A 10,986-nucleotide genomic window follows, 5' to 3' on the forward strand; every position below is an offset into this window, starting at 1 on the left:
AATAGTGAAGACATCAACACCATGAAATGACACACATGGAATCATGTAGTAACCAAAAAAAGTGTTAAAAAAAATCAAAATATATTTTAGATTTGAGATTCTTCAAATAGCCACCCTTTGTCTTGATGACAGCTTTGCACACTCTTGGCATTCTAGCATACCAGCTTCACCTAGAATGCTTTCCCAACAGTCTTGAAGGACTTCCCACATATGCTGAGCACTTGTTGGCTGCTTTTCCTTCACTCTGCGGTCCAACTCATCCCAAACCATCTCAATTAGGTTGAGGTCCGGTGATTGTGGAGGCCAGGTCATCTGATGCAGCACTCCATCACTCTCCTTCTTGGTAAAATAGCTCTTACACAGACTGGAGGTGTGTTGAGTCATAGGCCCACTAAGCCCAAACCAGAAGGGATGGTGTATCGCTGCAGAATGCTGTGGTAGCCATGCTGGTTAAGTGTGCCTTTAATACTAAATAAATCACAGTGTCACCAGCAAAGCACCCCCACACCTCCTCCTCCATGCTTTATGGTGGGAAATACACATGCAGAGATCATCCAACCACACCACGTCTCACAGTGGTTGGAACCAAAAATCTCAAATTTCCACCGTCAAACGTCCATTGACCGTGTTTCTTGGCCCAAGCAAGTCTCTTCTTCTTATTGGTGTCCTTTAGTAGTGGTTTCTTTGCAGCAATTCGACCATGAAGGCCTGATTCACGCTGTCTCCTGTGGACAGTTGATGTTGAGATGTGTCTGTTACTTGATCTCTGTGTAGCATTTATTTGGGCTGCAATTTCTGAGGCTTGTAACTCTAATGAACTTGTCCTCTGAAGCAGAGGTAACTCTGGGTCTTCCATTCCTGTGGCGGTCCTCATGAGAGTCAGTTTCATCATAGCAGAGGTAACTCTGGGTCTTCCTTTCCTGTGGCGGTCCTCATGAGAGTCAGTTTCATCATAGCAGAGGTAACTCTGGGTCTTCCATTCCTGTGGCGGTTCTCATGAGAGCCAGTTTCATCATAGCAGAGGTAACTCTGGGTCTTCCTTTCCTGTGGTGGTCCTCATGAGAGCCAGTTTCATCATAGCAGAGGTAACTCTGGGTCTTCCATTCCTGTGGCGGTCCTCATGAGAGCCAGTTTCATCATAGCAGAGGTAACTCTGGGTCTTCCTTTCCTGTGGTGGTCCTCATGAGAGTCAGTTTCATCATAGCAGAGGTAACTCTGGGTCTTCCATTCCTGTGGTGGTCCTCATGAGAGTCAGTTTCATCATAGCAGAGGTAACTCTGGGTCTTCCTTTCCTGTGGCGTTCCTCATGAGAGCCAGTTTCATCATAGCAGAGGTAACTCTGGGTCTTCAATTCCTGTGGCGGTCCTCATGAGAGCCAGTTTCATCATAGCGCTTGATGGTTTTTGTGACTGCACTTGAAGGAACTTTCAAAGTTCTTGAAATTTTCCGGATTGACTGACCTTCATGTCTTAAAGTAATGATGGACTGTTGTTTCTCTTTGCTTATTTGAGCAGTTCTTGCCATAATATGGACTGGTTCTGTATACCACCCCGATCTTGTCACAACACAACTGATTGGCTCAAACGCATTAAAAAGGAAAGAAATTCCACAAATTAACTTTTAAGAAGGCACACCTGTTAATTGAAATCCATTCCAGGTGGACTACCTCATGAAGCTGGTTGAGAAAATCCCAAGAGTGTGCAAAGCTGTCATCAAGCCAAAGAGTGGCTATTTGAAGAATCTCAAATATATTTAGATTTGTTTAACACTTTTATGGTTACTACATGATTCCATATGTGTTATTTCATAGTTTTGATGTCTTCACTCTTATTCAACAATGTAGAAAATAGTAAAAATAAAGAAAAACCCTTGAATGAGTAGGTGTTCTCAAACTTTGGACCAGTAATGTATATGTCATAAAATAGGCATGCTTTTTGGAAGATATATCTTTAGAGGTAACAAAGTGAATGTCTTTATTGCTTTTTAAACCACCTACCAGTAGAGGATGGACCATGCTCAATCAGACCAACCTTCACCACCTGAGAGACATGACAACATCCTGTTACTGCAACATCAGGAAAAACACCTCATATTCCAACACCTTAAATCAGCTGAAGAGTTCCTATAGAAACTCAAGGGTAGCTCTATGGAAAAGGCCACAGAGAGAACTAGACGTTTGGTTTGTACACATACCCCAATGAAGGGAATGAACTTCTGGTAGGAATCTTCATCGTGCCTGGAGAGAGAGAGAGAGAGAGAGAGAGAGAGAGAGAATGTTTTATATGGGTTTGAATGAAATACCATCTTCTGGTCAAGGTGTGTGTGTGTTACCACTCACGTCCTGTGTTTACAGGTAAGCATGGCCTCAGCGATGGGCAGCTGGTGTGTGACTGTGGCGCCACTGATGTACTGAGAGATCCTACCTGCCACGTCCAACTGAACTACAGTGCAGGGAAACAGGAAGACAGGTCAAAGGGTTAGAGGTCACTGGTCAGAGGTCAGGCCCTGTGTGCTAACGTTATGTATCCAGATCCAGTATGTGTTTACCTTTCTGTGGGGGTTCAGAGTGGATGAACACGTCTCCCCACGCCCCATCTAAGAATGCAGAGCTGTAACGGTTGTCTAGGGCACCCAGGTGCTTAGCAACAGGATGACAGCCTATGAGAGAGAGAGAGGGTTCTATTTTAGTGATCAGCCTGACGACAACAACTCTTTCATACATCAACAACCCATCGCCACGCCGGTCATCATGGATACCGACGGCCATGTTGTTTGTCTCACCCAGGGGCACCACCAGGAACCTCAGGTGGCTGAGCCAATCAGAGGTCTTGCTGGCCAGCTGGGTGACGAAGAACTGCAGAATGGCACTGAGGTAGCTCTGACTGCCCACCACTGCCACCTTGACTGGCCTGGGCATGGACGAGTTACAGTTACAACTGAGAGGGAGAGAGGGGAGATGGTTAAAGATAATCACTGACGTCTTACAGCCTTAACTCAGGACTTCATCAATACAGAGTGCAGAGGGATGGAGGGAGAGAGAGGAAAACAGAGAAGAAGAAGAGAGGGAGAGAAGCAGGAAAGAAAGAGGAAGATAAAGAGAGAGAGATGGGGGCAGAGAAGCGGAAAGAGATAGGATAAAAAGAAAGGATGCAGGAAGGAGTGAAAAGCAAAGATAGCGACAGTGGAATAAATGAGCGAAGAGAATCAACTGAATATTGTCTGTGACTGTGAGCTCTGAGGTCTAAATATTTCATAGACAGACAGATTAACAGATCATACAAAACGTGTTAGATCCGACAGACTCACAACTTTGTGTGTGTGTGTCCGTGTGTGTGTGTGTGAGACTCACAACTTCTGGATGCGTGTGAGGACAGCAGAAAGCACCGCCTGGATCTCAGCACCTGAACACGTACACACCACCGGGTGCCTCTGTACCTGCAGCTGCTCTACCACGTACTGGAACACACACACACACCACACACACTTAGGGAACTGCGGCAACATACACGTTTGTTCTGCTGCAACATGCACACTTCTACATAGTTGTTACCTGGCCCTGCCAGTCGGTGCCATTGACCAGGATGAGACTCTCAGGAAGAGCAGAGTCAGACAGCAGGACATGGTTTAGCTGATCATACACCGCCTTCCTCAGGACCTACACCCACAGCACGCACCCACACACACAGCACGCACCCATACACACAGCACGCACCCACACGCATAGCATGCACCCACACGCACAGCACGCACCCATACACACAGCACGCACCCACACGCATAGCATGCACCCACACGCACAGCACGCGTGCGCACGCACCCACACACAGCACGCACACAAACACACAGCACGCACGCACCCACACACACAGCACGCACACAAACACACAGCACGCACCCACCCACACACACAGCACGCACACAAACACACAGCACGCACCCACAAACACACAGGACGCACACACACACAGCACGCACCCACACACACACCCACACAAACATGAAGTGGAACAGTTTCTTATTAGATGACTCATAAAAACATACATAATTTCTTCACGTCGTCATGGGTACATTTATGTGCTTTATTCAGACTTGAAGAAGAGATCAAGAGGGAGAGAGACAAGCTTTGTTTCTTGGCGTATAATGTGCAGGGTGTTACATATAATGTGCTGTGTCTTTTATATAATGTGCAGTGTTTTATATATAATGTGCTGTGTCTTTTATATAATGTGCAGTGTTTTATATATAATGTACAGTGTTTTATATTTAATGTGCTGTGTTTTATACATGTGCTGTGTTTTTTATATATAATGTGCAGTATTTTTAATATAATGTGCAGGGTTTTTTTTATATAATGTGCTGTTTTTATTTATTTATATAATGTGCTGTGTTTTTTGTATATAATGTGCTGTTTTATTTATTTATATAATGTGCTGTATTTTTTTATATATATAATGTGCTGTGTTTTTTGTATATAATGTGCTGTGTTTTTTGTATATAATGTGCTGTTTTTTTATATATATAATGTGCTGTGTTTTTTGTATATAATGTGCTGTTTTTTTATATAATGTGCTGTGTTTTTTTATATATATCATGTGCTGTGTTTTTTGTATATAATGTGCTGTTTTTTTTATATATATAATGTGCTGTGTTTTTTGTATATAATGTGCTGTGTTTTTTTATATATATAATGTGCTGTTTTTTTAATATAATGTGCTGTGTTTTTTTATATATATAATGTGCTGTTTTTTTAATATAATGTGCTGTGTTTTTTATATATATAATGTGCTGTTTTTTTTATATAATGTGCTGTGTTTTTTTTATATATATAATGTGCTGTGTTTTTTGTATATAATGTGCTGTGTTTTTTTATATATATAATGTGCTGTTTTTTTTATATAATGTGCTGTGTTTTTTTAATATAATGTGCTGTGTTTTTTTATATAATGTGCTGTGTTTTTTTAATATAATGTGCTGTGTTTTTTTTATATAATGTGCTGTTTTTTTAATATAATGTGCTGTGTTTTTTATATATATAATGTGCTGTTTTTTTATATAATGTGCTGTGTTTTTTTTATATATATAATGTGCTGTTTTTTTTAATATAATGTGCTGTGTTTTTTTTATATAATGTGCTGTGGTTTTTATATAATGTGCTGTTTTTTTCTTTAAATATAATGTGCTGTGTTTTTTTATATATATAATGTGCTGTTTTTTTTATATAATGTGCTGTGTTTTTTGTATATAATGTGCTGTGTTTTTTTATATATATAATGTGCTGTTTTTTTTATATAATGTGCTGTGTTTTTTTAATATAATGTGCTGTGTTTTTTTATATAATGTGCTGTGTTTTTTTAATATAATGTGCTGTGTTTTTTTTATATAATGTGCTGTTTTTTTAATATAATGTGCTGTGTTTTTTATATATATAATGTGCTGTTTTTTTATATAATGTGCTGTGTTTTTTTTATATATATAATGTGCTGTTTTTTTTAATATAATGTGCTGTGTTTTTTTTATATAATGTGCTGTGGTTTTTATATAATGTGCTGTTTTTTTCTTTAAATATAATGTGCTGTGTTTTTTTATATATATAATGTGCTGTTTTTTTTATATAATGTGCTGTGTTTTTTTTATATAATGTGCTGTGTTTTTTTTATATAATGTGCTGTGTTTTTTTTATATAATGTGCTGTTTTTTTAATATAATGTGCTGTTTTTTTTTTATATAATGTGCTGTGGTTTTTATATAATGTGCTGTTTTTTTCTTTAAATATAATGTGCTGTGTTTTTTATATAATGTGCTGTTTTTATTTATTTATATAATGTGCTGTATTTTTTTATTTTATATAATGTGCTGTGTTTTTTTTTATATAATGTGCTGTGGCGTCCTAAAACTAGTTCTGACAACTGGAACTATAGGACCCCTTGCTGTAAGAGCTGTGTGTGTGTTTGTGTGTATATATGTTACTATACTTGTGAGAACCAGAAGTCTGGTCCTCACTTGTAAAAAGGCTACTTTAGGTTTAGGGGTTAGGGTAAGGTTTTGGGGTTAAGGTAAGGGTTAGGTTTAGGGGTTAATGTTAGGGTAAGGATTAGGTTTAGGGGTTAAGGTTAGGGTAGGGGTTAGGTTTAGGGGTTAGGTTTAGGGGTTAGGGTAAGGATTAGGTTTAGGGGTTAAGGTTAGGGTTAGGTTTAGGGGTTAAGGTTAGGGTAAGGGTTAGGTTTAGGGGTTAGGGTAGGGTTAGGTTTTGAGGTTAAGGTTATGGTATGGGTTAGGTAAAAAGGATTTTGAACGAGAATCAATTGTTGGTCCCCAAAAAGTCCTCACAAGTATAGTAAGACGTGTGTGTGTGTGTGTGCATACAGTATGTGAGAGTGTGATATTCTCTAAGTAAGAATTTCATGTGTATGTTTGAAGAGCATCAATGAATGTTTACATATACCAGTATGAACATATATGTCTAAGAATGTGTGTGTGTTACCTGTGATCTGTGTCCCAGTTCGGGGGACCTCTCGCTGTCAGAGATGTTGGTCTTCGCCCCTTCACTGATTGGTTTAGACAGCTGCCTCTCCTTCATAGGAGTATTGCTCTGTCTCTTCTGTTTGGGGGTGTGGCCTCCGCCGTCCAACCTGAGGGAGATGTTTCAACTCCAAATCAACCTGTAGCCCGTAGCAACATTACCCAGAGGAGTATGAAATGGAAAATATTCTACCTGGCCTCTTAGAGAAAAAAAATGGAAAATATTTTACCTGGCCTCTTAGAGAAAAATGGAAATGGAAAAAGTGAGTGTGTTGGTGCTTGTTTGTGTTCGTTACCTGGGAGAGGGCATAGTCTGTCCTCCTTCACTCTTACTGCTCTTCAGGGGCGTACAGGGTTTCTCAGCCACCGACACCTTAATGCAGGGGCCCTCTGGAAACATCTCTTGATCGTTCAACTCCTACACACACGACACAACACACATTAGCTCGAGTTGACTTCTACAACTAAACACACACACACACACACACACACACACACACACACACACACACACACACACACACACACACACACACACACACACACACACACACACACACACACACCAATATATCTACTCTGGATTGTTACGTTCTGGCATTTCTAGATGTTTTGTTCAGATTATTTCCGTACATGTATCGTGTTTGTGAGACACGCTACTAGAAACAACAGCACCTGCTTTAACATCTGCAAATCTGTGTACGCGACCAATACATTTTGATTTGATTTGGAGTGTCTCACCAGTGTGTCTGTCTCGGAGAGGGCCTCTACCTCCAGGTTACGACTGTGAGAGTGTTTCATCTGCTCCCCCTGCTGGAGACACACGGGAAACACAGTCACACCTCACCTGCAGGGAATCTCAATCCTTCAGTCTCTCTCCTCTGTCTCCATTCTGTTTACAACCCATCTACAAGATGTTTCTCCCTTCCTCCCTCCCTCTCTCTTCCCTCCTCCCTCCCTCTCTCCCCTCCTGTCTCCCTCTCTCTCCCCTCCTCCCTCCCTCTCTCCCCTCCTGTCTCCCCCCTCCTCCCTCCCTCTCTCTCCTCTTACCTCCCTCTCTTTCTCTCTCCCCTCCTGTATCCCTATCTCTCCCCTCCCTCTCTCTCTCCCCTCCTCCCTCTCCCCCCTCCTCCCTCCCTCTCTCCCCCTCCTCCCTCCCTCCCTCTCTCTCTCTCTATTCCTTCCTGGCTCTCTCCACCCTCTACCCCCCGGACGCTCTATCTCCCCCACTCTCACTCTCCCCTCATATCTCCCTCCCCCCCTCTCTCCCCTCATATCTCCCTCTCTCTTCCCTCATATCTCTCTCTCCCCTCCTCCCTCTCTCTCTCTCTCCCCTCCTCCCTCCCTCTCTTCCTTCCTGGCTCTCTCCACCCTCTACCCCCCGGATGCTCTATCTCCCCCACTCTCACCTCTCTCCTTCCCTCCCCCCCATCTTACTTACAGGGTTGAAGCAGGCGTCACGTCCCAGGCTCCCCCCTCTGCTGTTCAGACTGGTGATCTCTGTCTGAGAGCTGGACTGAGACATTCCCTCAAAGAACGGCCTGGATGGCCACACACAGAGGAGCAATACATGTTAGCACAGATTGAAACACTTTTCTGACACATTTTTAAACCAATCACATACACCGTTCCCTAATCTATCAAGTTCTAATGATCAAGACCGAAAGTCAAGTTCAACCGAAGATTATGAATCCATTTCACCATCCATCTATTCATTTGATTAGTGGAATAGTGGCTTGATAAGCTGATGAGAATCGGATGTTTAGGAATGACAAGTGTTCATCAACATACCAGTGTTCATAAACATACCAGTGTTCATAAACATACCAGTGTTCATAAACATACCAGTGTTCATAATCATACCAGTGTTCATAAACATACCAGTGTTCATAAACATACCAGTGTTCATAAACATACCAGTGTTCATAAACATACCAGTGTTCATAAACATACCAGTGTTCATAAACATACCAGTGTTCATAATCATACCAGTGTTCATAAACATACCAGTGTTCATAAACATACCAGTGTTCATAAACATACCAGTGTTCATAAACATACCAGTGTTCATAAACATACCAGTGTTCATAATCATACCAGTGTTCATAAACATGCCAGTGTTCATAAACATACCAGTGTTCATAATCATACCAGTGTTCATAATCATACCAGAGTTCATAAACATACCAGTGTTCATAATCATACCAGTGTTCATAATCATACCAGTGTTCATAATCATACCAGTGTTCATAATCATACCAGTGTTCATAATCATACCAGAGTATTCTCAATAACAGTAGAATGTACTGTCATTTGTTGACCAGCAGATGGGGCAGCATACTGAGGTACTAACTGGCCGTAACTGCACTTCCTTTGTGCCTGTTTTCTCTGTTCCTACGTCCCTTATATGGGAATGTATACTTCACACAGAGACTCAGGAGCGTTGATTCCTCTATAGGCCTCTTACATATACGTTGCTGACTGTTTGGGTTAGACGCACTGCGGGTTCTGGCTGTGTGTGGCACCATAACAGCTACCTGAGTTTAGGTTTGGGTGTGCTGAGGATGCTGTCCGTCTCCTCCATCTCTGGTCCGCTGTCAGAGGGGTTGTACATCTCCAGACTGTCATACAACTCATCTAAATCCTCCTCCACTTCCTGGATCTGTTCTCTAGAGACATGCTCCAGACCAAAACCCACCTGCACACACACACACGCACACGCACACACACACGGGCATTAGCAGTGATCAAATACATGGATACACACATAAACACACAGGGGCATTAGCAGTGATCAAACACACACACACACATTAGCAGTGATCAAATACATGGATACACACACACACACACACACACACACACACACACACACGCACAGGGGCATTAGCAGTGATCAAATACATGGATGATACACACACACAAACACAGAGGCATTAGCAGTGATCAAATACACACACACACACACACACACACACACACACACACACACACACACACACACACACACACACACACACACACACACACACACACACACACACACACGGCTCTCAGTTGTGCTACCACATCTCCAGCACTGCAAAGCACACCGCATAGTACACAGCATAGTACACTGCATAGTACATAGTACACAGCATAGTACATAGTACACAGCATAGTACACTGCATAGTACACTGCATAGTACATAGTACACTGCATAGTACACAGCATAGTACACTGCATAGTACATAGTACACAGCATAGTACATAGTACACAGCATAGTACACTGCATAGTACATAATACACAGCATAGTACACTGCATAGTACATAGTACACAGCATAGTACATAGTACACAGCATAGTACACTGCATAGTACATAGTACACAGCATAGTACACTGCATAGTACATAGTACACAGCATAGTACATAGTACACAGCATAGTACATAGTACACAGCATAGTACACTGCATAGTACATAGTACACAGCATAGTACACTGCATAGTACATAGTACACTGCATAGTACACTGCATAGTACACCGCATGGTACACAGCATAGCACACTGCATAGTACATAGTACACCGCAAAGTACACTGCATAGCACATAGTACACTGCATAGCACATATTACACTGCATAGTACACAGCATATCACATAGTACACCGCATAGTACATGGTACACTGCATAGCACATAGTACACTGCATAGTACACCGCATATTACACTGCATAGTACATAGTACACCGCATAGCACATAGTACACTGCATAGCACATAGTACACTGCATAGTACACCGCATATTACACTGCATAGTACATAGTACACCGCATAGCACATAGTACTCCGCATAGTACACTGCATAATACATGGCATAGTACACCGCATAGTACATAGTACACTGCATAGAACATCGCATAGCACACTGCATAGTACACCACATAGTATATAGTACACCACATTGCACACTGCATAGTACATAGTACACCGCATAATACACCGCATAGTACACTGTACAGTACACCGCATTGCACACTGCATAGTACATAGTACACCGCATAGTACACAGCACAGTACACTGCATAGTACATAGTACACTGCATAGTACATAGTACACAGCATAGTACACTGCATAGTACATAGTACACCGTATAGTACATAGTACACTGCATAGTACATAGTACACAGCATAGTACACTGCATAGTACATAGTACACGAGAGCGAGAGAGAGACACACAGAGAGAGAGAGATAGGAGAGAGACACAGAGAGAGACAGACAGACAGAGATAGATAGGAGAGAGTGAGAGAGACACAGAGAGAGAGAGATAGGAGAGAGAGAGAGAGACAGACAGACAGAGAGATAGATAGGAGAGAGCGAGAGAGACACACACAGAGAGAGAGATAGGAGAGAGAGAGACAGAGAGAGAGATAGAGACAGACAGAGAGAGATAGATAGGAGAGAGCAAGAGAGAGACACACAGA

At 41.9% G+C, this 10,986-nt stretch overlaps 1 protein-coding gene across 2 annotated transcripts in view; it reads right to left on the reverse strand.

The window, feature by feature from the left end:
* LOC139415969 (phosphofurin acidic cluster sorting protein 1-like) overlaps positions 1 to 10,986 on the reverse strand; it is an 89,480-nt gene that overhangs the window by 7,936 nt on the left and 70,558 nt on the right. The window contains exons 9-20 of one of the 2 annotated variants that reach the window (XM_071164170.1): positions 9,057 to 9,217; positions 7,961 to 8,060; positions 7,261 to 7,332; positions 6,816 to 6,937; positions 6,482 to 6,629; positions 3,551 to 3,655; positions 3,350 to 3,456; positions 2,782 to 2,936; positions 2,548 to 2,658; positions 2,339 to 2,441; positions 2,194 to 2,236; positions 1,997 to 2,039 (exon numbers count right to left, since the gene is read on the reverse strand). In XM_071164170.1, the coding sequence (XP_071020271.1) occupies positions 1,997 to 2,039; positions 2,194 to 2,236; positions 2,339 to 2,441; positions 2,548 to 2,658; positions 2,782 to 2,936; positions 3,350 to 3,456; positions 3,551 to 3,655; positions 6,482 to 6,629; positions 6,816 to 6,937; positions 7,261 to 7,332; positions 7,961 to 8,060; positions 9,057 to 9,217 (1,270 nt within the window). The remainder of the gene's footprint in view (positions 1 to 1,996; positions 2,040 to 2,193; positions 2,237 to 2,338; positions 2,442 to 2,547; positions 2,659 to 2,781; positions 2,937 to 3,349; positions 3,457 to 3,550; positions 3,656 to 6,481; positions 6,630 to 6,815; positions 6,938 to 7,260; positions 7,333 to 7,960; positions 8,061 to 9,056; positions 9,218 to 10,986) is intronic. The other variant, XM_071164171.1, reaches the window with a different exon arrangement.

The sequence above is a fragment of the Oncorhynchus clarkii genome, chromosome 9 (genome assembly GCF_045791955.1).
Source record: "Oncorhynchus clarkii lewisi isolate Uvic-CL-2024 chromosome 9, UVic_Ocla_1.0, whole genome shotgun sequence".
Classification (NCBI taxonomy): domain Eukaryota; kingdom Metazoa; phylum Chordata; class Actinopteri; order Salmoniformes; family Salmonidae; genus Oncorhynchus; species Oncorhynchus clarkii.